The following is a 27,087-nucleotide window of genomic DNA, read 5'->3' on the forward strand; positions in this document are numbered from 1 at the left end:
CTTAAGGGGCTCGGTCAGGGTTGGCCTTAGATGTAAGCAAGACCTCCTCTCTCACTCTCTGGGGTTTACCCACAACCTGACTGGCTCCATAAGAGCAATATATACCTGTATGATAACAATGATCAACAACATATATGTTTACACACAAGAAAGTTTAATGATCATCGCATGCACGTGATCTGTACTGCAATGGCGGTCTCAGCCCCCCTAAACCGCAGCATGATTTACATGCTGTGACCATTTGGGGACAGGCAATGATGGGCAGCGTTCTTGAAAAATGGTTCGGTATCATTTTCAAGGCATGCCGAAACCAGTGTCTGCGTCTTCCGACACAGATCTCCTGGCCCCTGCAGAATGAAAACACTGGCTACCCTGCATTACCTGAGGGTTACTCGGATGGCTGATGTTTTCGCAAATGATCCGATACTGCATCCTTGGAGCGAATCACAGAAACTTGCAGGAGGCGTCTATTTACACAAGACCCCTCCTGTGGCATTAACATATTTACATACAGCAGTTACGTCCAAAGAGGCATCTGCTGTGTAAATAACGTATCACTCCAAACCAGGCGGCCCATAGTTACAAAGTCCCAGTGAGAGATTTACAGAGGCCAGACGCACCATGATTTATTATTGCTGCAGACCTTGGGGGAGGGGAGTGTAATTATGTCACCAGAGATGTGAGTCTTTTTTTTTTTTTAAACATAGATATTACATGCTTGTATCACATGCATGTGATGCAAGCTTAGAATTAGGATCTGATCATTGCATACATTAGGTAGTGTGTGTGAGGGGGGGCTTATACATTATAATGCCAGAGGAGATTTAAGGTGCATACACACAAGATGATATCTTTGAACGCTATGAACGATAATGATATCGTTCAACGTTATATCGTTTATTTCATTCCGTGTGTATGCAATGAACGTCCAACGATGCGCTCTCCCGCTGGACGATAACGATATCTTTTTTCATCCGTACATGCAGGCCAATTTGGACGATATTGTCAAGAATTGCCTGTTGAGGGATGTGGCAGGATGACTTCACTGGAAGATATCTTTCAGCGTGTACACCCAATATCGTTTGTCCTGCACTACAGGGAAATCGTTCAGCGATATCATTGGTTGTGCAGATCGTCCTGTGTGTACCCAGCATTAGATTCTGATTCCTTATTACTATAGATAATAGGTTCTCAAACTTGGTTCTCAGGACCCAAAACAGTTCACATTTTCCAGGCCACCCAGCAGGTAAACAGGTGTATACATTACTCACTGACACATTGTAAAATATTATTTATTATTATTATTTATATAGCGCACACATATTCCGCAGCGCTTTACAGATAATATTTGGCCATTCACATCAGTCCCTGCCCCAGTGGAGCTTACAATCTATGTTCCTTACCACATGCTCACACACATACACATCCACACTAGGGTTAATTTTTTGTTGGGAGCCAAATCAACCTACCAGTATATTTTTTGGAGTGTGGGAGGAAACCGGAGCACCCGAAGGAAACCCACGCAAGCACAGGAAGAATATACAAACTCCACACAGTTAGGGCTGTGGTGGGAATCGAACCCACAACCTCAGTGCTGTGAGGCAGTAATGCTAACCATTACACCGTCTGAAGATCCACAGGTGGAGCTAATTATTTCACTTGTGATTCTGTGAGGAGACCTGGAAAACATGCAGTGTTTGGGGTTCTGAGGACTGAGTTTGAGAACCTGTGCTATAGATCATAGGAACTAGCTGTGTGGGTGTTTGAGTCCTACTAATATTTGTGCTGCCACTATCCATGTCTAGTATTGCATTTTTCCATCACCTCCAAACATTTTGAAAACTTTGCTCCTGTGCTCAAAATATTTTTGGGCGGGAGTGGGGCTGTATAATCAGGGCTGTAGCTAGGGTAGTGTGGCCGGTGCCATCGCACAGGGCACCACAGGTCAGGGGGCACTGTTTGGGCCTGTCAAATTTCTGTTTATTATCATTCTTGCTTGTAGCTTCCTCTTAATTCATCCCCAGCATCTCCTGGCCTCCCCTATCTCTTCCCTGGCACTTCCCCATGAAGCCATGGCCCTTTTTTGGGTGCATTATGTCCCTTTGAAAAATGAGGGGGCGCCAATGCTCTTTCTGGCACAGGGCACCAAAATGTCTGTGTATAAAAATCCCACCAGAGATCTCTGTGTATAATAATCCCACCAGAGATCCGGGTTCTCGTGTTTTGTTCCTATGGGGTTTAGAGTGGAAGGGGTTATGCATTTTAAAACCACTGAAGACCTGCTTTCTGCCATAATAGTTTCCTTTCTCTCAGGTCATCTGTACTAAATTATTATAATATTGTTGTTATGTTTATATTATTACTTTTATATAAACTATAATTCTGGTAAAGCAGACTGAATCGTCACAAAATATTGTTGCTTGTATTTAAATTATAATCCTGTGTTTGCAGACAGAATAACTGTCACGTGTACATTATTACATGTATAGTTTAAAAACTATAATCCTGTTTATGCAGACTGGATTGTTGTCAACTATACATTATTATTTGTATATAACTACTACAATCCTGTGTATGCAGAGTATAATTTATTATCTGTATATGGATTATAGGCCTGTGTATGTAGACTGAACCATGTTGATCTGTACATTATTATTTGTATATCAACTATGATGCTCTGTATGCAGACTAAATCTTTTTCATGTATACATTATTACTTATACAGTACATATATATATATATATATATATATATATACTATAATCCTGTGTATGCATGCTGAATCTTTTTAATATATAAAAAAGTAGATTAATCTTGTATATATACTGGGGCACCGAGAAGGGGGGGTAGTTGGTACCCAGGCCCTGGCTTGTTGGAGGGACCCGGTCTGCAGCTCCTCGCCGGTAACCATACCTGCCTCTTTCTGTAGTCTGCGGAGAATCCAGGGAGGCTGCTTTTTGTAGGGGACATGTCCACTCCTCCATTATTTGGCCATGACCCCTCCAGTACCCGGGCCCATCCCCACTAAGACCCTGTATATATAAACTATAATCCTGTGTATGCAGACTGAATGTAGACAATACTATGCATCTAATGATCAAATCAAACAATAACCATAACAGTATTAATGTCCGCTACACCAGAAATAAGGTAAGATAAAGTCCATTTGGTTCTGTCTACACTTAAATCATTGGTTGATTTGAATAAAAATACCTCTCTAATGGATATATGAGGATTGCAATATTGCCTGATTAATAGCATATCAAGTAGAATGCTCTTTGTTTTGTAAATTGGTCAACAGAATACTCAGAGTAAAACGGTTCCTAGAATGTAGTCGGTTTTCTGTTGATGATACTAGAATGCTCATTGAAAATAATGCTGTGCATTTTGTATAGAGGTCACTAGAATTGTTTTTGGGATTGTAAATTGGTCTAGAATGCTCTGTGAACTGTGGGCTGGGTATATTAGGTCGACATTGACCATGCCGACATTCATAATGTTGAAACTGATGAAATGTCAACAATGTAGTTTAGAAGTATGCCTAACGCTAACCCTTAACCCAAACCTTATCACCTAAGCCTAACCCTAATGTTAATGTCGACTTTTCATGTGTTCACATTCTATACGTGTCGATATTTTCCAGCTATTGACTTGTTAGATAACGAAATGTTTTACTATGTCGACATTATAACTGTTGTCAATCGCGTATCGACATAATGGCTGTCGACAGAGTGACTGTTGACTAACTGACTGCATACAATGTATTGTATGCCAATCACTGAAATTCCCCCTGCATTAAATAATGGCCACTAGCATGCTCTTTGTTTGCACAGATGATACTAGAATGCTCTTTGTACTGATGATACTAGAACGATCTCTGAATTGTATTGAGGTTACAGTAATTTAATGTGTATTGTATAGAGGTTACTATAATGTTCTCTGTATTGCATAGGTTTCTCTAGATAGCTCCCTGTATTGTATATTGGTCACTAGAATGCTCTGCGTATTATAGGTAGGTCAACGGTATGTTCTATACATTGTATAAAGGTCATACAATCTATGTTCTATACATTGTACACGTGGTCACGACCCCAAAATGTAATTTGCTAAAGGGCGTGGCTTCACAAACACAAGGGCATGCTAACTTTTGCGCGCACAGAAAAAGTCCTCAGTAGCCAGTAGTGACATCAACCCCAGTGACGCCACTAAATTGTAAAACAAAAATGAGCCAATTAAAAAGGGTAGACTAGATTATTCCTTATTACCCTCGTAGCCGCAGGTACAAGGAAGGGCACAATGATATTCATCATTGGTCCGGGATCTAGGTAGGGAGCCTCATATCTGTTCACTCTCACACCCCAGAGCAGACCAGACCTGGCATGGGCCTGTTATACCTCTTTTCCACCAAAAACCCGGGTTCGACCTGGGTTTTTAGACATGGTTCCGACCCAGGTCAGATACTGTTTACACAGCACCATCGATCTGGGTTATTTTCAGGTCAGCCCCGTTCACACTGAACCTGGGTCTGCCCTGCTAAACTTATGAGGTCATAAAAAGTTGGAGGTGACTGCTCCCCAACCACCAATCAGCTCATTTTAGGCATAACCCAGGTCGGATAACCCAGATTGTGCCGTTTACAGTGCACCATTACCCAGGTCCGACCCTGGTAGCTACCTGGGTTGGATTGACAGGTCACTTGACCCGGGTTATTTTTCAGGGACCTTTTACACTGAGCTGCAACCCTGGTAGACCCAGCAAAAACACAGGTTTTTGCTCTGGTTTAAAGGGGGTATGACTGAAGGGAAGTGGGGATGCTATTTTTTTTTCTTCTTTTACTGCCCACTGTGTCAATATGCATATGAATTTGCTGTAATTTTGCCTTAATATGTGCAGTGCACTAAGTATATCCTGTCTACCATAGCACACATACCACAGATTTCAATATTATATAATTATTTTGTCATGCCACACATAGCACAATAAGTACACGCTTTTGCTGTGCAGCACAGCACTGTAATTTAAATGTTCTCCAATGAACTTTGTGACCTGCACTAATGTAGAACAATAATGCATACAAAGCTTCTGTGCATACTGTACTTACAGTACAAGGATCATACTTTTCAAAACAGGGATGCACTCTTATGACTACAATGTCATTTTGTACTCACAGGTAAAAACAAGCAAATGTATAAAAGGTTTTGCTAAAGGGAAGAAAAACAGTGAATCATTAGAACAGTTGCATAGATATACTGGGACGCAATTAGTATTTTCAGCTGCAGTCTTCTTAACCTTCAATTAGCAACTACGTACAATGTGAGCTGAAGCCAGGGTGCAATTAGTGTCTTATTCTCCAGTTGGAGATGGCATAGGGGCTCTTACAAAGTGTGCCAGGATAAAGTTATAGTTTATTATATAGTATTAACTAGACCTCAATGTACTTTTAACTTTATTTTCTTATTTAACAACAAAGCAATTTACTTTCTCAGTATTTACATATAAAACAGCAACTGTAGCCCACAGCATATTGTACATTCTGGCATAGAACATTAAATGACACATAAATAACTGTAAAAAAATAGTGCTGAGACTGTAAAAAAGGCCAAAAACTGCATCCCCACAGCCAGAAATAACATCTATGAGCATTTCCTTTCAGAACCCTTCATTCCTATGCGCTGTACTCACCAGTCCTTCGTTGCCCCCCTGATGCCAGCAGGCAGGGACAATTCTGCGGCACAGTTGAGTCAATGAACCGCAGCACCTCTCCATATCTCCCCCACCAAGGTGTGGAGGTATGATGGGCCACTCACCATGCCTCTCCTAGGCAGGAATAGCAAGTCACTAAACTGCTGCAATGCCTGTGAGTGGCCACTTGCCTCTCCCTGTGACTAGTACAGGATATGGATAAAGGAAGAGAAGGAGGAGAGAGCCATTGTATGCTCAGGAAACTGGGAGTGGAAGAGTAAAGCAAGCACTCTCTATGACGTAACAGGAAAATACCACACTGAAACATTTAGGAATATATAGAGAGATATTGTAGATCAACAAAGAAGCTGTTAGTATTGATTATAGGAATAATATTGACATTTTGAATAAGTTATCCAGCAAGATTGGCCAACAGGACATATAAAGTAGGAGCCATAAAGCTCCTCCAAACAAAAAAAAAATCCATCAGCGCTGCCGCATTTATTTTGGACCTACATGCTGGAGTGGTGGGTGGCATAGAGGGCACCGTATGGAACAAGTGTCAGTCAAGTGATGCCAACTTGCACCTTTGTGCTTCTTCTTACAAAAAATATCTTTTGCCAAGATCAACTTTATCATGAATAATCGGGAACTACTTGTTGTAAAATGGGCGTTTTAAGAATAGAGGTTTTGGACAGAAGGAGCTAAACATACAGTCACTGAATATACTTATCATTAGAACCTTCAATATATTGTAGCAGTGTAAAGACTAAAACCTAGACAAGCCTGCTGACCCATATTGTTCTTTATTTTGATTTTATTATTATTTAAGTAAGTAACATCCTGCTTCTAAGGATATTATGGCTGATGCCTTATCCAGAAGCATTATGCAAAAGCATATGGATCCTTTCTACGATACATCCATCATTCCTTCCGAAACCTTTGTGTCTGAGCTTAAGCCAAACACACGTCTCAACTATGTGCCGACCCAGAGACACGACAATGCAATGTAACGATATATCACATCACCGTACACACTGCACGATCCACAGTACAATGACACAATATATTGTTATATGCTTTATGTAACGACACCATGTCATCCGTCACAACGTTCCATCTGATGTGCAGCACATCACATGGGAAGATGAGACCACCCAATTCATCAAACAAGGAATTGGGTGAATTTGTAGGTACACACTATACAATGGTCATTGCTATCCATCACAGACTGCAAGATTGGCCAATATATTGAATAGTGTGTACCCAGCTTTACTCAGTATTTGTCAGGTCAACTGCAGGCTGTTTAGCATCAAGCACCTGCCTCCGTGCCTCCCATCTGAGGAGAGATGTATCAAGCTTGGAGAGAGATCAAGTTCAGTAGTTGCCCAAAGCAACCAATCAGCGTCTGTCATTTCAAAGACTTTGCTAGATAAATGACAGTTAGAAGCTGCTCGGTTGCTTTGCTCAACTTCTCCACTGTATCTCTCTCCAAGGCTTTTATACAGTACATCTCCCCCTTGCTCTTTGTGCCTGTGTCACTGAGTAATCCATTTTGTCTGCAATTCATGAGTCAGGGCATCCTAGTATCACTAAAGCAGGCCACACACTAGACCAACTTTCATCCAACCAGCCAACTAGTTGATTGGTTGGAATGAAAATCTGGTAACATATGGGAGTAAATGACAATCAGCAATTTGCTCCTAAATGCCAGAAAACTGATGAAAATGGTCATCAGACAAGTTTGTTAAATATTTGATCTAAACAATTTGTTCAAACAACAGTTTTTGTCCATTTCCGGCGTTTGGGAGCAGATTGCTGATTGTCATTTGCTTTCATACCTTACCAGATTTTCATTCCAACCAATCAACTACTTGGACGGTTGGATGTAAGTTGGTCTAGTGTGTGGCCAGCTTCAGTCTATAACTCTACTCTCTTGTTCTGCTTCGTAGCTTTCATCAAAGAATGAAATGAAAGAATTCATAAAGACTTGTGAAACTTGCTCCAGAATACAGAGAGAGGAACGCATGGGTAAATTGGTTTCTCTGTCAATTCCAAGTGCCCATATGATTCAAATGTCCATGGATCTATAACTGAATTAACCTTGTTGAAAGGTTGTGACTGTATTTGGGTGACAGGGAACCGTTTCAGTAAAATTACAAATTTTATTCCATTTTCCAAATAACCATCAGTGAAAGCTCTGTCTCAGATATCCACTCAGCTCATATTCAGATTGCACGAAATACTCTGTAATGTCATTCTGGAAATCAGTGTTTGGCCTTGTTATGGAAATAATTCTGTAGGTATTCGGACATACAATTGCTGATCGTCTGCTTATCAGCCTTAAATTATTGTTCAAACTGAAAGGGTGATTTAAGTCTGGAAGTATTAAGGTTAAAATGGAGTCAAAACTCGGAAAACTGCAGTTTAGAGAGGTTCGCTACATTCCCCAAATGTATCAAACAAAGCTTGTACCCGATAGGCCACGTCGTCTATAGATGGCATTGCCTATAAGAGCCTAGGGACTTTTTTAGGCAGAATTCCCGAGTGAGAACTGAAACCTCTCTGACCACACTGCGGCCGATGGCTGAATATGCGCAGTTGAACACCCAGGTCATAAACCGGGAATTCCTCACAACGCAAAGGACAGCTCTTATTGGTAGAACTGACATTTGTCTTTATATTCTCAGTTATTCATGCATACGGCATTAATAAACGTCGTTATGCATGCGATAAGTTGCTGTATGTATCACATGCAATATGCGATGCATGAAACATTCCCACCCTAAGGGGTATATTTACTAAAGTGTGGAGTGGAGATGTTGCCCATAATCAACCAAGTGAAGATGTTGCCCATAATCAACCAATCAGATTCTACTTATTTATCTAGCACCTTCTAGAAGATAATATCTAGAATCTGATTGGTTGCTATGGGCAACATCTCCACTTCTAAAAACCAAATGCAGCATGGTCCCCGCCGGTGCTCTGCTGTCATTTTATGCACTGATGCCAGCTCCCCAGCCACCGGCGATGTCGGGCACACTATACATCATGTAGTGTGTACCCGGCTTAAGTCTCTTGAACAATATGTAAGGTCTTAAATCTAAGAAGCTCATGACAAATGGGTAGATCATCTTTCGTAGGCCAAATTTGCTTAGAATAATTCACCACATTCAACCTCTGGAAATTATCCACTTTTCTGTGTTTATGGGATACACCCCAAGTCTGCATCAATTTCCAACATCATTACACCAGTTCATGGGAAAATGTATCACTTTCCTAAAATAATCTGAAAGTATATTATTCCTTGAAACAAACTGTTTCTGTTTCGAAATTGATTAAGGACAGTCACTTTTTAGATTATGGATACCACCCAGGGCAGCATCGGGAGCAGCCTCCTACCAATCAGAAGCGAGCATCAATGAAAGAGCCAGGCAGCTTGGCCTATCCCAGGCGGTGTGTAACTGTGGGCATGCACCCTGCAAAACGAACACGTTATCGGAGCACCCTGTAGTTGGGGAATCTGTCTGAAGCCCTGTCTGCTCTCCGGGAATCGCAGCAAAAGGGTGGCTTCCAGAGTAACCAGGGGATTATATAGACCGTGACATGTCATAGATATCATGTGGGCAACAAGGGGCCACTGATACATGGGGTATGGCATCTGTATGTGTCCCTGGGTGTACACGTGTACAGTATATGAGCTATAGTAACTACTCACCAGGTACTGACAGCGATGTAGCTGCTGTAACACAGATATATATTAATCAGCTGGAAGCAACAGCTACGGACACGATCTCTTCGGACACTTCATTCACCACATGTAGGAGAGATGACAGTACCTTCTCCACCTGTCCATTATTTCAGGCTGCTCACCAGGGCCGCCATCATGGGGGGACTGCCAGGACTGGAGATAGAGGGACCCGGGTGGCAGCAGTTTAGATCTTGCAGCTGGCACATCGGCAGCCCAGACATGGAGAAAGTGACAGGCACAGCACTGGCTGCATTTCGAGTATGGGGCCAGCTGTGAGCCATTCAGGAGCAGCAGCGAGCTCTGATTGGCTCACGGCCAGCGCCATATTCAAAATACTTCCGGCGTTGTTTCTTATGTCTGGGCTGCTGATGCACCAGGTGCATATCAGATATCAGATCAGATGCCCACTCTTCCTGCACTCGTGCTGCTTTGTGCCTGGGTAAGCAACTGGGGAGGGGGTAATTTCAGGCAGGGGCGTAGGGAGGGCGGAGCACCTGGGCGCCAGCAGCAGTGTAGGGCGCTGTCCAGAGTCCGTCCAGGCGGGCAGCCACGGATCACTCACATACTGACTTGATGCCGGCTACTGAGATCATCGCAGAGTCACTCTACTTTTGAGTGAAATTACGCATACTGACTGAGGGCCTGATTCAGAGCCGCTCGTAAGCGGCCGCTCGTTCGCTCCGAGCGATGTTCGCACATCTGCGCATGCGTATGGGTCGTAATGCGCATGCGCCAACCAGTCATTGCGGTCGGAAAACGTGTGTTCGCAAAATAGCGAGTGCCTGCTAATTTGAGTGACAGGATGAGGCATTTGTGGGTGGTAACAGGGGAAGGTGCTTGAAAACGGGGAGTGGTGATCCGAACGCAGGCGTGGCAAACGGTCAAAACGGGCGTTTTAAGGGCGTGCATAATTAACAAAGCAGCGCCATCGACCACATCACTTGGTTGTCTCTTAGCCTGAACTGTTCGCATGATTGCGGTAGGAAAATCCAACCACAAGCACTGCGAGCAGTTCAGACACCTTTCGATGTACTCGATTAATCAAATAAATAGCGGAGATGACGTAGGATGCGAGCGGCCAGGGGGCGTCCTTACAAAATAGCGAGCGCATGTTTTGTTCGCTCGTTCAGACATAGAGGCGTCAACAGACCGCAAAGAGCGAGCGTTCAATTTAAATAGCCGGCCCCTTTTTCTGAACGAGCGAGCGCAAATAGCGTCCGGCTCTGAATCAGGTCCTGAGTGCGGAAAATTGTATATAACAAATTTCAGTAGGTACTTGCAGCGCTTCTGGCAATTGGAAGACTGAGGAGACACCAGGAAAGTCCTGCTGGCAGAAATGGGGCACCTGGCTCTGTGGGTGCCGAGTTTTATCCTGAGTGAGCTGCACATCTCATCCTCCTCCAAACTGAACATACCCTGCCTCTCACCCTGGGGACCTAAATCAACTTTACTGTAGAGGTGACAGAGGGGTGCTACAAATGGTGAGTGGCCTTATCTCCCTTATGGGTGCAGATGTTCGTACAATAACACCCACAGCCCATTCTTGGAGAATCTTGGAGAATTTTTAAACTGGTTTATGCATCAATTGCCCCACCCCTGCTGAAGCTCCACCCCCATTATTCGCAGCTCCACCCCCTCTGTCCCCACCCCACTAAGGGGGCCCTGCCTATTTTGTCAGTACCAGGCCCTACAATTTCTGATTGCAGTCCTGCTGCTCACTAACCCACCACAGCCAGAGAACTCTACTAAAAGCACGCGAATGCTAGAATAAGCATGAGAGGACATAAGCACCCTGTTTTTTATTGTGCTAATACTGGTTAAAACTGGTTTGGGGGGTTGCAGTTTCGTTATAGGTTAGGTTAGTGGGTCAATCAGTTGTGTCAGCCTATCAGAGACCTGTTTGGGCGGGCTCTGTTTATGAATATTAGGGCGCCGGGAGGAGTCAGCTTTCTCTTTTCCAGTTGTGATCTCCTCTGGATAAGTACCTCAGTGTCTTAATAATTATCAGTAATTCTTGCTACTGTTGTGTTTACCTCCCTTTGCTATCCTATATATTCTGCCTACCTTCTTTTGCTATCCTATATATTCTGCCTATCCTGTATTCCCCTCTACCTTTCATCTTTCCTCTGTATCCTCCCCCCCACACGCTTGTCAGCTCCCCCTGCCTGCCCTTGGCCTTGCCAGCTCTTGATATCCCCACTCCTGTGTCCCATCTGCCATGCCGCGCCCGCGCCGCAATGCCCCCCCCCAGCGGCTGGCAGATGCAGCCAGGCCGCTTGCCTTAGCTTCTGCCGCCCGCTATCACCGTAGACAGCGGTGTATTGGCGCCCTCACCGTCAGGCCTGCAGGCATGGCTGGCCCGCGGTGGGGGGCCTTCCCCGAGCTCATCACAGGCTTCAGGGGTTGGCGGCGGGAGCGTCGCTGCGGAGGCCGCGGCTCCCGTCGCTGGCCCCGCCCTGGTGGAGGCGGCGGCCATTTTAGGTGCGCAGGGCTCGCAGAGCCCTGCGTTAATGGCCGCCGGCCGACAGGACCCGGCTGGCAGCGCCGGAATAGGGGGATTTGCGCCCTCACCGCCGGGCCCGCATGGCTGGCTGTTCCGACGGGAGGGCCCTTCCCCCCAAGTTATTAATGCACCAGGGGCTGGCGGCGGGAGCGCAATCGCGGTAGCCGCGGCTCCCGTCGTTGGCCCCGCCCACATTGCAGCAGCGGCCATTTTAGATAGGCGGGGACAGCAGAGCCCGCAGTTCATTGCCGCCGGCTGTCAGGATGTGGGGAGGGCGGGATCGCTGACCCCACTTCCCGGCCCCGCAGGTTTTCGTTCGCAAGCGTCCGCGGCGCCACATCATTTGTGCACCCCTGTTTTCGCGACCTCCATTGCTTTAGGGGCAGGGAGGACAGAGCACAGCACCCCTGGCAGAGCGCTAACCCCCTCAGGTATGGTGCTTTTTTCCAGCCCGGCTGGGCTGTAGGCGCCTTCTATTAGGCGTGGTGCTGCGGCGGATGGACGCGGTGGTGTCTCCACTCGCAGCACCCCCATAAATCAACAATATGGGTTACCTCTCGCTGCGCCATTACCGCAGGCTCCCAGCGTAGCGTTTTATGGCACGGCGCGGCAGAATTTGACTTTGCACAGCCCGGCATTGGGGACGCAGTGGTCCCCTTATTTTGCTCAGGGCCTAGCGCAGCAGGTGCTTCCAACCATCCCGCCAGCGTTTACGCAGCAAGGTTTCAACCCGCGGCTGTCCCAGGCCGCGGGTCAGTTCACGCATCAGGTGATGCCGCCCTATGCGGGGCACCATTTTTATTCTGCCCCCTCATGGTTCCAATTGCAACATCCGGTTTCACACCAGGCGCCGGACTATGTTGTACGGCGGGAACCAATGCAGCAGCCCCCTCTGCCGGCGGCCCCCCCTCCGGTTAGGCCACCCACCCCCCCTTTCGTAAACCACGCGCAGGCGAGGGCTTCCCCGTTAGCTGTGGTCCCAACCCAAGCCCCTGCAGCGGCCGCGATTGCGCACAACATTGTGTCTAACGCTGTCGTCCCAAGTCCACAGGGTTCATCTACCTCGGCCGTGATTGCTGGTGACGCTGTGCCTACAGAGGATGCCCAGCCGTCGTCAACCCCGAACGTGATGGATCGAACGGGCAACGCAAGTCAGGAGGCGGTTTCCGCCGTGGTGTCAGCTACCCCGTCGACTTCAGGAGCAGGTGAGATACCATTGCACCACAGCCACATTGAGTTGTCACACTCGGAAGATTCCTCCGACTCCTCCAGTTCAGCTGATAAACCGCGTAAGCTAATGCGCTATTTCGTTCAGCAGTTGAAAGGGAAGCGTAAAAGCCCGAATAGAACGCGTAGTTCTGCAAGCAGCTCGGTTCCGGACGCGACGGGTGACGCAGTCCACTGCTCTAACACGGCCATTTTAAGAGGAGTTAGGTCGAAAGTGAGGGAGCGTATCAGAAAAGGCAAATACGTAGACATGTTTGCCATTACGCATGACGCCAAAAAAGCGTTGGATACAGCTAAATCCGGGGGGGTGGCAGCGGAGGAAGCGCGGCGCAGCTACGCCAATTGGCTTTGCGGGATGTATATTTTCGCGGCTTGCTATACCGAAACTAGGCCTGCAGAGTTTCTGAACGTCCTGAAGTATTTACACCTAGTGCACAGCATCCAGTTGTCCGCTAGGCATAACGTGTTGCGTCAGTACGACGAGGCTTTCCGTAAAAAACAGGACGGCCAGAAAATTCTTAGCCTCGGCTTTAAGGATGTGGAGGTCTGGCTTGAGGTCACTCAGCAGAACAAACCCACCACAGAGGCACCAGTGGGCCGTAAGCAGCCCTTTGTTGCACGTCCAGGTTTTAACACGGCAGGAAAGGGAAAGTGCTTTGCCTTTAATAACGGGCAATGTAACAGAGGTGCCAATTGCCGTTTTAAGCACATCTGTCTGTCGTGTGGAAGCAATCACGCTGTTATAGAGTGCAAGCGCACGGGTGGACAGGCAGCTGGACAGGGCGAGCAGCGAAATGCTAAATAGAGCCCTTTCGCCAATACAGTTAGATGTGTTGGAGCGTTGGTTGGGCCGCTATCCGTTTAGGACGGAAGCAGCCTTTTTGTTGCAAGGTTTTCGGGAAGGTTTTCGTTTGCCAATAGTTAGGTCAGTTGCGGCATTGGCAAAAAGGAACCTTAAATCGGCTAGGGACTATCCTGATATCGTGAGGGCCAAAGTAATGGCGGAGGTGGACTTGGGCCGCATGGCCGGCCCTTTTGCATCTCCTCCTCTGGCGGATTTGTGCATTGCTCCCTTGGGAGTTGTTCCCAAGAAGGAGGTGGGCAAATTCCGGTTGATTCAGCACCTGTCCTACCCGGAGGAAGGATCGGTTAATGACGCTTTGGACCCAAAGGACTGAAGCGTCGTTTACCAGTCTTTTGAGGACGCCCTCCGGATGGTGCAGGGGTTTGGTAGGGGAGCGCTACTGGCAAAAATTCCTGTGCCTTTTTCGAATGCTTTAGTTCATTCCTGCAATGGTGCATTCGAGCGGGTTCGGGAGAAACTGGGATAGCTCATTACTTAGATGATTTTTTGTTAGTTGGGCCAGCTGATAGCATTGTTTGCGGGGAGCTGCTTTTATCGGTGCAGGCTCTTTTTCGCGTCATGGGCGTACCCATTGCTTCGGAAAAGACGGAGGGGCCTACCACAGTTTTGTCCTATTTAGGTATCGAGATCGATACCGCGTCGGGTTTATGTCGGTTGCCCCAGGATAAAGTCATTAAGACGCGTGAGTACTTAGGGCTATGCCTCTCTACAAAGAAAATTTCATTGAGGCAGTTGCAGTCATTGCTCGGCCTTCTTAATTTCTCTTGCCGAGTGATCCCTATGGGTAGGATCTTCTGCCGTCGGTTGGAGAGGGCCACGGCGGGCGTTAAAAAGGCACACCATTTAATTCGTTTGACCAGGGACCTTAAGGAGGACGTACGGTTGTGGTGTGCCTTTTTACGGGATTTCAATGGTGTTAGGATTTGGTTACCCAAATTGGTGGCCAACTCCGAGCTCCAGCTTTACACTGATGCGTCCGGGGCTTGTGGCTTTGGGGCCTTATTCGAGGGGCAGTGGTGCGCCGAGCTATGGCCAAAAAGCTGGCAGGATGCCGGTTGGACAGCTAATATGCTCCTTTTGGAGCTTTTCCCGATCGTGGTGGCAGTGGAGATTTGGGCTGCGCAGCTTAGCAATCGGAGCATAAGTTTTTGGTGCGATAACTTGGGGGTAGTCCAGGCCATTAACAATCAGAGGTCAGTCTGCCCTCAGGCTCTCAGTTTACTGAGGCATCTGATACTCTTGTATCTCCAGGGGAACATCGATTTCAGGGCGCGGCACGTCCCGGGCGTTGACAACGAGATAGCGGATGCTTTATCTCGTTTTCAATGGACTAGGTTTAGGTTATTGGCGCCTGCAGCTAGCGTTAATGGCTTACCTTGTCCCGCTCATGTCTGGCAGATCATCGGGCCGGCATCGATGGACTCGCATTGAGAGCTTTGGCACCAAGCACCTTAAAGTCGTATACGGCAGCGTGGGATTCGTGGCTGGCTTTCTTAGCCGAAGTAGAGCGGGGTAAGAACATCGTCGATAGCATGTTGCAATTTGTTTGGATGTGGCATGAGAGGGGACGGTCTAGGGCCTCAATGTCTGGCGCATTAGCCGGCATCTCATATTTTTCACGCTTGCGGGGTTTGGTAGACCCAACTAAGTCGTTCCTTTTGACCAAGGCTTTGAAAGGATGGGCTAGAGAACAGGCAGGGCCGGGTGATTCTCGGAGGCCGGTTGACACCGGTTTGTTGGGAAATCTACTGGTGGCAGTATCGGGAGTAGCATTAGGACAGTATGAGGCATTTTTGTTTCAATTAGCTTTTGTTTTGGCTTTCTTCGGAGCGCTGCGGGTAGGCGAGTTAGTGGCCGCTAGCAAGAGGGCAACAGGCTCGGAGATTCTGCTTAAGAACGTGATGGTTAAGTCGGATTTGATCTTGCTAAAAGTACAAAGATCAAAGACCGACCAGTTAGGTAGGGGGCATTGGCTGTCGATCCCTGCGCATCCGGACCCGAGTATATGTCCAGTAAGCATAGCTAGGCAATACAACTTACAGCGGCCGCAGGGCGGTTTGCAATGGCTTGTTCATAAGGACCTTTCGCCACTGACGCGTTTTCAGTTTGCTGCAATTTTTAAGCGATGTTTGGTGGCGTTGGATCTGCCGGTTGAGCTTTACGGCACACACTCGTTTAGGATTGGCGCGGCTACTTGTGCGGCAGCAGCGGGTTCTTCCAGCGACGCAATCAAACGGTTTGGTCGTTGGAGGTCTTCCGCTTATAAAGGTTATGTGAGAGGCGACATGCTGCCAACTTAGACAGCGCTTCTGGCGAGTTTGTTGTTTGGGAAACCGAGTGCCTTATGCTACCCGCCGCTAGGGGGGATTGGAGTTCTTTTCACCTTTTGCCCTCCATTGAGGTTTTGGTGTTGTTCACCTCCATCTGGGTCACTCAACTAACTCAGTTTCCCCGACCTGTTGTTGGTTATTTGAGATGCAATTTAAATACTAATGTTCTTTTTAATAATTTCCCCTTACAGGTGGTGGTAGGGTGTTTGATAGGGTGTGGATCGTAGGCCATTCGTATGTTTTTTGGGCTTGCAGGCACCCCCTTGCTCGTGTTGGCCACGGTAATGTGCGATGGATAGGGGTGCGAGGACTTCGTTGGAGTGGTCTTTTGTCTCTTCTTTGGGACTCAGAGAGGAAATGGGGTGCCCCGGATTTCTTAGTTATACATCTAGGCGGCAATGATTTGGGCACTTGTAAGGGCGTTGAGGTTATCCTGGCCATTAAAAAGGATTTCCAAGTAATTGCCGACCGTTGGCCGCAGGTGCTTTTGGTGTGGTCGGAAGTTATCCCTCGTAGGTTTTGGCGAGGGGAGCAGGGTGGCGCGGCTTTGGATAGGGTGAGGAGGAAATTGAATGCCGCAGTGTCTCGTCTTGTAGAGGGTTTGGGGGGGCGCGTCATTAAACACCCCCGTATTCATTTCGAGGAGGTTGAATTTTACAGGGATGATGGAGTGCATTTGGCAGGGGAAGGTTTGACATTGTTTGTTTCGGCTCTTTTGTCGGGCATTGCTAGAGGTTAGTGGTCCTGTTAGCTGGTGGCGGTTCGTTGTCTAGGGACACCATTTGGCGGAAAGCAGTGCTCCTCGACGGCTCAATTTAGTGCAGCTGAACTTGGCTAGCATCCCCCCTTTGAGAGAGGCGAGTCGGTTGCTGCCTTAGGGGAGGACCAGGTCTCCACCTTATGGAGGGATCAGCACTGTGCTAGATTAAGGGGGGATGGTACTACTCAAGGCAGCTCACATCGGGTGGTGGATTATCCACCTCCTTCTTAGTAATACTCTTAGATGGGCTGTAGCCGAGGTAGCACTGCTTTTTCGCCACCATGCTCGATCATTACAATCTTAATTCATAATCTGATCTCAATAAATTTGGCTGCGACCTCTTTTTTGCAATCTATATCGTTGTCAGTGTCTTTATTTTAGTGATAAGTTTAATTTAAGTATGGTAAGATAATAAAACTATGGGTGACTTAAAGCACGCGAATGCTAGAATAAGCATGAGAGGACATAAGCACCCTGTTTTTTATTGTGCTAATACTGGTTAAAACTGGTTTGGGGGGTTGCAGTTTCGTTATAGGTTAGGTTAGTGGGTCAATCAGTTGTGTCAGCCTATCAGTGACCTGTTTGGGCGGGCTCTGTTTATGAATATTAGGGCGCTGGGAGGAGTCAGCTTTCTCTTTTCCAGTTGTGATCCCACCCACCCACCCTAGGTTTATTGAATCGGCTTGGGCCGATGTGTTTCGTTGGAATGTTGTTTTATATGTTTTTCTTCCAACAGGGGAGGCGCAGCTGGCGGAAAGCAGTGCTCCTCGACGGCTCAATTTAGTGCAGCTGAACTTGGCTAGCATCCCCCCTTTGAGAGAGGCGAGTCGGTTGCTGCCTTAGGGGAGGACCAGGTCTCCATCTTATGGAGGGATCAGCACTGTGCTAGATTAAGGGGGGATGGTACTACTCAAGGCAGCTCACATCGGGTGGTGGATTATCCACCTCCTTCTTAGTAATACTCTTAGATGGGCTGTAGCCGAGGTAGCACTGCTTTTTCGCCACCATGCTCAATCATTACAATCTTAATTCATAATCTGATCTCAATAAATTTGGCTGCGACCTCTTTTTTGCAATCTATATCGTTGTCAGTGTCTTTATTTTAGTGATAAGTTTAATTTAAGTATGGTAAGATAATAAAAGTATGGGTGACTTAACCTTTCCTGACAGCTCTTCAGATTGTAACCGCTAATCAAATCACCCCACAACTGTGGCAGCTGCATTTAACCTCCCCACTGCCAACATCAGCACAAACTGACAGTGGAGGATTATGCAGTTTGATACATTAATACACCTGAGGGGAGATGTATAAAATCTCGGAGAGAGATAATGTACCAACCAATCAGCTCATAACTGTCATTTTTCAAACAGCCTGTAAAATGACAGGAGCTGATTGGTTGCTACTTTATCTCTCTCCACTTCATCTCTTTCCAAGGCTTAGTACATCTCCCCCTTCAGGGCATATGTATCATTATTCGCGAGAGACCTGTAGTTTTCAGACTTTTAACGCCTTTGAATTTGATTTTATTTGCCATATGTATAATTGTTGAGCTGGCTTAAATAAAAATATGATATATTTTGCGTATTTTTCAATTTTTTCCGCATTTTTATCGCATCTCACTTTAGGCAAATGCAACACTTTGATTTCTGCACATGTACTAAGCTAGGCAGGTTTAAGCAGTTGTTCAAATTTCTAGTCCTCTCTGATATTTTATATATTTTATTTTTTAAATTTCCTCCATTACTGATTGTAAAGGAAAAATTAAATAAACAATAAATACATAAATTTCAAAAATACCAAAAAAGTAAATTAAATGCAAATTTAATTAATACACAATACATTTAACAATATTACAATTTTTGTACATTAATAATTACATTCATAATACTGGATAAGGTTACAAAAAACCCACTTCTGTGACCAGTTTACCCCTTTAGATCATGCCGATAATTACAGAACCCATGAGGCGGGAAAAAAAAAAGTCAGATTTTGATACATATGAAAATTAATGCAATTCAATTCATTTCTATGGAAGGGGTCAGTAGAGTTTGAAAGGGCTCAGTGCATGACTAGGAGGAGATCAATGAATCCTGGAAGCTAATTAGTAAGTGCTGGGAGGGGCTCAGTGTGTGCTAGGATGGGATCAGTGCCTGATGGGTTGGGTTCAGTATGTACTTGGAAGGGGTCAATGAGTCCTGGGAAGGAGTTAGTGAGTACTGGGAGGGGTTCAGTACGTGCTGGCTTGGGGTCTGTGCATCCTGAGAGTGGGTCAGTGAGTCCTAGGAGGGAGCTAGTGAGTGCTGGGAGGGGTTCAGTACATGCTGGGAAAGAATCTGTATTTGCAGAGTGGGGGTCAGTACATGCTGAAAAGGGGTCAGTGTGCGCTGTGAGGGTGTCGGTGAGAGCTGGGAGTACATGCCGGGGGGGGGTCTATGCGTTCTGGAAGGTGGTCTATGAGTTCTGGGAGGGGCTTGGAGAGTATTGGGAGAGGGTCAGTGCGTTCTGGGAGGGGGTCGTTGCATACTGGGAGGGGTGTGTGTGTGCTGGGAGGGGGTCAGTGTGTGCTGGAAGGGTGTTGGTGAGTGCTGGGAGAGGGTTGGTGAGTGTATAAGGGGGTCAAGTGTGTGTTGGGAGTGGTTCAGTAAATGCTTGGAGGGGGTCAGTGAGTTAGTTTATCCCTTGGGGTGTAAAGCTATATGTTCAACTAATGGGGTTATTCAGTTTCAAGTAGGACCTGCTTAATGCTTGTATTATAAGTATATGCGGCAGTAAGCAAATCCCCTGGGCAGCACTATGCATGCCCACTCAGGGGAGCACTGTGGAGGCGTCTCTCTAGACGCTTTGGGGTGCCCACAAAGTTCTAGTTACACCCATGCCTGCTGTTTGTATATGGAAGTAGTACTCACTCTCAGGTCAGTCTGTAATATTTACTAGTACAGGTTGAGTCTCCCATATCTAAAATGCTTGGGACCAGGGGTATTTTGGATAACGGAATATTCTGGATTTTGGAATATTTGCATACCATTATCAAATATCTTGGGAAAGGGACCCAAATCTAAACACAGAATGAATTTATGTGTTATATACACCTGCCTGAAGGTAATTTTATGCAATATTTTTAATATTTTGTGGCTCAAACAAAGTTTGTGTACAAACATGAAATTCATTTATGTTTCATATACACCTTATACACACAGCCTGAAGGTAATTTTATAGAATATTTTTAATAATTTTGTGCCTTAAATGAAGTTTGTGTACACTGAATCACAAAAAGCAAAGGTTTCACTATCGCAGTCATGCTAAAAATATTCAGTATTTCGAAATATTCCGTATTTCTGAATATTTTTGATATGGGAGACTCAACCTGTAATTAATTGTCCTAAATATCACTTAAGTTATCAGTACTTGAGATTAAGGACCTCATTCAGAGTCGGTCGAAGCGGCTGCACGGTCGTACGGAAAAGGGGCTGGATATTCAAATGATTCCCTCGCAAGTTGCGTCCCTAAGTTCGGATCGGTAGTTTGCCGACCAAGGGGAGGAAGCGGTCGGAAGTCAAAAAAATACGCCCCCTTCTCGTACACATTGCACGTCATCTCCGGGCATATAAGGATTAATCGAGACCATCGGGAACCATCGGAACTGGTCGTAGAGCTTAAGGTTGACCATACCCTCTCTTAAGCTCTACGATCATGTCAGTGTACAAACCACCCATGTCACATGTGCCATGACGCTACTTTGTTAATTATGCACTCCCATAATCCGTATGCACTCCCATAAAACGCCGTTCGCATAATGAGGCACGCCTGCGTTCGGATCTCCACTCCCCCGTTTTCAAGCACCTTCCCCTGTTACCACCCACAAACGCCTCCATCTGTCACTCAAACTACCGACCTGGCTGTGTTCAAGGAGAGAGAAATTTCTGATCGTAGCGGCTAGTTTGCGCACGCGCATTGCAAACTTTACGCATGCGCAGTATAGCGAACATCGGTGGCGTACGACCGTGCGGCCGCAACGACCGACTCTGAATGAGGTCCTAAGTCCTGGGGACAGCCAAGTACAGCGAACATATTGAGTTACATGGGAAATGGGAGTTGCTATAGGTGAAATCCTCATCGAGATCAGTTTGGATAATTTACATTCTGGAACGTCCTTGCCAGTTCCCCAGTGAAAACATACTCTCGCCATGGGCACTTGCCTTGCAGCTTACATGTCAACTCTCTCAGAATCTCCTCGAAATATTGGTGATTTCCCTGACTATCTCCCGGACACAAAATTATAATTTACTGTGACAAATGCACATGGTTTGCAAAACTTAATTACATGGGTCAAAACACTGACTCCTGTACATTTGCACTTTACCCCAGACCAGGATTAAGGCTTTGGGGGACCTGGGGCACTTAACATAGGAAGAGTGGTAGAGAGGGGCGGCTATGTTCGTAAACCTTTTATATTACTAATTTTCTAATTACTAATATTCCTGAGGGTGCCAGACAGGGCCAGATTAACAATGGGGCGGGTGGAGCTTCAGCTCCAGGCCTTCCATATAAAATAGGCCCACAGGATTTCCTGGAGAACATTGTTACAAGTATGGTGGTACGGGCCAGCGGCCGTACCACCTTTCTTACTACCCACTTAGGTGACTGCTGTCCCACAGTACGAGTCACTGCCTGTCAGTGACAGTAAGCTGAGCCGCATCATCTAGCACTAGGTAGTGGGTCATGTAGGACACACTGATCCCATCCTCCTCCCACAGTGCAGTGCGTGCCCCAGCTAGGTGCTCACCCCGGATCCTGACAGTCTCCCCTCTCGCCTGTCAAAATCTCCCATCTGTAGAGCCGCGGTGCAGACGGTAGGCGATGACGTCATGAAGCCGCTGTCTGTGATTCTGCAAAGACGGACCCTGGAGGAGCGGCAGTGCAGAGGACGGAGTAGAAGGGCTAAAGATAAATGAAGGCTAACGCTGTGTTACTTGATAAGAAAAAAGTGCTGCTTACTTCCAAATGGAAAGAATCACCCACCCCTTCAATATTGTTTTTTTTTCTGCTTTATACTTGGGAGCGCAAGAGGACAAGAGAAGACAGACATAGGAGAAAAGGCAAGACATAGAGGACATGGGGAGGAACAAGGACAATAAAAGAAATACTCTCCTAAATAAAAGACATATGTTGAAGACAATAGAAGACAAAGGGGGGAACAACACAAGACAAAGGGGTGAGAGGACAATACAAAACATAAGGGTGGGGAGCACAATATATAATACATTGAAAATTGGGAGTACACACTTCAGGACATAGCCTACAGATTGAAGGGGGGATGTAGTGCATAATACTGATTATACAGATGGGTTGAACGGCACAATGTATAACATATAGATATGGGCAGCACAATGCAGGACATACAGATGGGGAGGGGACACACAGCACAATGCTGGACATACAGATGGGGAGGGGGCACACAGCACAATGCAGGACATACAGATGGGGAGGGGGCACACAGCACAATGCAGGACATACAGATGGGGAGGGGGCACACAGCACAATGCAGGACATACAGATGGGGAGGGGGCACACAGCACAGTGCAGGACATACAGATGGGGAGGGATGGAGAGCGCAATGCAGGACATACAGATGGGGAGGGGGCACACAGCACAATGCAGGAAATACAGATGGGGAGGGGGCACACAGCACAATGCAGGACATACAGATGGGGAGGGGGCACACAGCACAATGCAGGACATACAGATGGGGAGGGGGCACACAGCACAATGCAGGACATACAGATGGGGAGGGATGGAGAGCGCAATGCAGGACATACAGATGGGGAGGGGGCACACAGCACAATGCAGGACATACAGATGGGGAGGGGGCGGAAAGTGCAATGCAGGACATACAGATAAGGACAGATAGCATAACGCAGGACATACAGATGTGGGGACAGCATTATGCAAGATATACACATGGGGAGGGGGAGGTCAGCACAAAGCAGGACATATATATGAGGATGGATAAACAGCACAATGCAGGACATACAGATGGGGAGGGGGCACACAGCACAATGCAGGACATACAGATGGGGAGGGGGCACACAGCACAATGCAGGACATACAGATGGGGAGGGGGCACACAGCACAATGCAGGACATACAGATGGTGAGGGGTCACACAGCACAATGCAGGACATACAGATGGGGAGGGGGCACACAGCACAATGCAGGACATACAGATGGGGAGGGATGGAGAGCGCAATGCAGGACATACAGATGGGGAGGGGGCACACAGCACAATGCAGGACATACAGATGGGGAGGGGGCACACAGCACAATGCAGGACATACAGATGGGGAGGGGGCGGAAAGCAATGCAGGACATACAGATAAGGACAGATAGCATAACACAGGACATACAGATGTGGGGACAGCATTATGCAGGATATACAAATGGGGAGGGGGAGGTCAGCACAAAGCAGGACATATATATGAGGATGGATAAACAGCACAATGCAGGACATACACATTGGGAGAGGGCGGGCCACACAGATGGTGGGACAGTACAATGTAGGACATACTCCTAGGGGCGGACAACACAACGCAATGTTTACAGATGGGGAGGGCCAGACAGCACAATGCAAGACATACACATTGCGGAGACAGACAGCACAATGCTGGACATACGGATGAAAAGGGGGTGGACAGTACAGGATATACATATGGGAAGAGGGACAGACAGCACAATTATGGACATATACTGTAGGTGAAAGGAGACAAAAGGCAAAGGCCCTCATTCAGAGCCGTACGCTCTGAGCATGAAAAATGGAGCGTCCTTCTGGACGCTCGTATAGCTGTGGGTCACCACCCACAGGCTATACGAGCGTGCATTTTGATGGCCGTGATGGTCGAGACCATCGCGACCATCGAAATTGCGAGCCGGAGCCTGCGGTTGAGGTTTTCAACCGCAAGCTCCGGAGTGATTTTGGCTCTATCAGAGCCAAAATCACTCCCACTGACATCACTAGTGATGTCAGTGGGCCGGCTTCTGACGGGAGGCGTTCCCGTGGGAACGCCCCCGTCAGGGAGGCACGCCCCCGGCACGCCTACCAAAGGGGGCGTGCTGTCAATCAACATCGGCAGCACGCCCCCTTTGATCAGACACAACGAGCGAAGGACTTTCCTTCGCTCGTCACGTCTGGCGCATGCGCACGACGGAGCTCCCTCCGTCGTGCGCATGCTCAGTCCATAACATCGACCCACTTGCGAGCGGACAGCCGCTCGCGAGTGGGTCTGAATCAGGCCCTAAGTACAGAATATACATACAGATGATAGGCTAGCGCAATACAAAACATATAAGGCAGGCTTAGTACAACAAATGCAGATATAATGGTCATGCTGACAGATAAAGGGACACATACAGACATATAGAAGGATTTAAGTCAAAACAAAAAAAAAGGAAAATGGAAAAAATTATCTAAACACAATATATATTATTATTGTAAAATTAATATTGGCATAAATATATATATATACTGTATATAATATTTTAAGGATTATAAACTATAGATATATTTAGGCAATAGTCTTTATACTAACATTGCTCTTGCAATATTAATATATATATAGTATTTACCTTTGAGTAAATATTTTTATATTTGCGTTATTTTCTGTTTTTGTTTTTTTTCTTTCTTAAACCCTCCTAAGCCCCCCAATGATGAATTATAGCAGCTTTAGTTTGAGAAGAAGCTTGTGAGTAATACAGCTATTGGAAAGAGGAATGAATGTTGACGAGTGCCTATGAGAGGTAGGACAAATGCTATGCAATTTTGTTTTGTGGTTTTCCTTAATTGACCAATTTTGGAAAGGATATTTACTGTCTGTGGGTAAAGTATGGTTCCAAGGAGTGATGGTGGATGAGAGGTAATTCAGTAGGTCAGTTATGAGGTTATGTTCTGTGAGGGGTACAGTGTCCTTTTTTATATACTATATATACATATATATATTATATATATATATATATATATATATATGAAATCTTTTTATAGTTATCAATAATGTTGAGTCTGGAGATTTCATATTTACAACATCACTAAGTGACTCTTATGGTCTTTAATAGAAGGGATTCACATTTACGTCATCACTTCACTAAGTGCACTTATTATTTAGTTATACTATGTTCACCTTACCCAGGGGTGTTTCCCTTTGTTCATTGGTAGACCCTCACAATACACTATTGCTATAAGTGAAGAGGCGAGGGAAATTAGGTGGGTTGAAGGTAGGAGCTAGCTATGCACTCCATGGTGGTAGCCACGCCCCACAATCCTTGTACAGGCCACACCCTCACATCACTAGTCACACACTCCCGTCTTTGGTCATACTACCTGTGGCGTCACACAATAGGCCTTTCATAGTTTTCAGCTCCAGGCCCTTGTGAGCCTTAATCTGGCACTGGTGCCAGATCAATAGGACTTATATAATATAAAGAACTTAAATTTGCACTAGTGAGAATGTCACTTACAGTATTTCAACAATACCGAATATATAAGCTGCTGCTCCTCCTGGGTGATCCAAGCAAAGAACAGATGTAGAAATAAATGAATACACAAAAGAAAAAAACCCAGGAAGGTGCCACATCTGGGTAAACAAGTAAACATGTTCCCAGTTATTCCATGGGCCATTTTATAAATTCTCAATAAGGTTGCAAAATTCACACTATATGATGCCGGTCATTGCTAGGCACATCCTTTATAAAGCAACCAGACAAAATACCTAATTTATTTGACCAGATATACACATACACTTATCTATAAGGCTGTTATAGCCGAGGCTGCTTTTGCAAGAGTGCTTCGATTTTAAGTGCTTAGTTTAAAGTGTAATTAGAACTTTTTTTGCCGCCGCCCCCCCCTCCCTCCTCACAGCAGCCCAGCACACAGCCCCCCCCTCTCCCCTTTCCCCAGCGGGCAAGCTTTTTTGTAAAAAAAATTCTGGGAAGGGGGCGTCGCCACGCAGCCCGCAATTAGGCCATGCCCCCTATTATCCGGGCCCGCCGCGGCTCTCGGCGGGCCTGCTTGTATCCAGCCCATCTGTGTCACCCCTGTCTGTCTGCCCCCTCCCCTTTAGTATGTAAGCTCTCACAAGCAGGGCCCTCTTCCCTCATGTGCTTCTCCTTCACTTAATTATACTTTCATTTACAACAACATCTGACCCTTGGTTGCTGACACCATGCTGCTTATTTAAGTGTTATGCAGCAATGTATTAATCATGTATCTGTCCTGCGTTGTTTGTACTGTTAATAACTGTTTTCTTGTGTGCTCATTTGTTTATGTACATTGTAAGGTGCTGCGGAACCCTTGTGGCGCCATATAAATAAAGGATAATAATAATAATATTACACTATCCTTGTGGAGCAAGAACGAGAGAACATACCCTATTCTGATGACTTCTTCTGCTGGCTGACTTGATAGAAAATAAAAAATTTCATGTATACATATATTATATTATTATAGTACCTGGTATCCACTGTCATGAATCTGATTCTTGCATTCTCAGAGTGAGTGTCTCCAATCTGATGGCATGACCTGTAAATCAGTGGCAGCCAGACATTCCTGGCATTCCTGGCAAGTCTGCAGTCTGATCCATCATCCTTCCCCTTCACCAGAGGGAAAGGCAGACCGCATAATCAGTCGTCTGTGTAGAGACACAGGGCCGGACTAAGAGATGTAGTCTAATGGCGTCGCAGCTGCAAAGTACGCAGAGGCTGTGGGAAAAGATGCAAATGTCACAGCTGTTGGGATTTGTATTGTGAGCAAACTGGCGGCTCCGCAAATTCAAGCGACTGCGTAGAAAGATGCAGCTCGGTCGCAGATCAGTTAGTTATCGGACTTCTGAGTAACCCTATGGTCATGCAGAATGAGCGTGGGCACTGAGATGCTGGAGCCATTTGTACTGCAGTAGATATGCCCCGAAAACAGTTGCAACACGT

The 27,087-nt window shown here is 46.3% G+C and overlaps 2 protein-coding genes across 18 annotated transcripts in view; one reads left to right on the plus strand and one right to left on the minus strand.

Moving 5' to 3' along the window:
• PHLDB1 (pleckstrin homology like domain family B member 1) overlaps positions 1–27,087 on the minus strand; it is a 211,166-nt gene that overhangs the window by 164,636 nt on the left and 19,443 nt on the right. For 15 of the 17 annotated variants that reach the window (XM_088443825.1, XM_088443841.1, XM_088443840.1 and 12 more), the window contains exon 1: positions 5,683–5,856. The exons of 1 other annotated variant lie outside the window; for it this stretch is intronic. In XM_088443825.1, the coding sequence (XP_088299951.1) occupies positions 5,683–5,766 (84 nt within the window). In that variant the 5' untranslated portion in view covers positions 5,767–5,856. Of the gene's footprint in view, positions 1–5,682; positions 5,857–26,614; positions 26,637–27,087 lie in introns of those variants that run through there. One more of the 17 variants, XM_088443834.1, reaches the window with a different exon arrangement.
• Positions 15,420–16,328, plus strand: LOC148508942 (uncharacterized; the record flags this gene model as incomplete). Its single annotated transcript, XM_088443793.1, has 1 exon — positions 15,420–16,328. A coding segment is annotated over one exon (909 nt), but the record flags the coding sequence as incomplete, so codon positions are not given.

This window comes from Taudactylus pleione, unplaced genomic scaffold (assembly GCF_031769625.1).
Source record: "Taudactylus pleione unplaced genomic scaffold, aTauple2 ptg000334l, whole genome shotgun sequence".
NCBI lineage: Eukaryota > Metazoa > Chordata > Amphibia > Anura > Myobatrachidae > Taudactylus > Taudactylus pleione.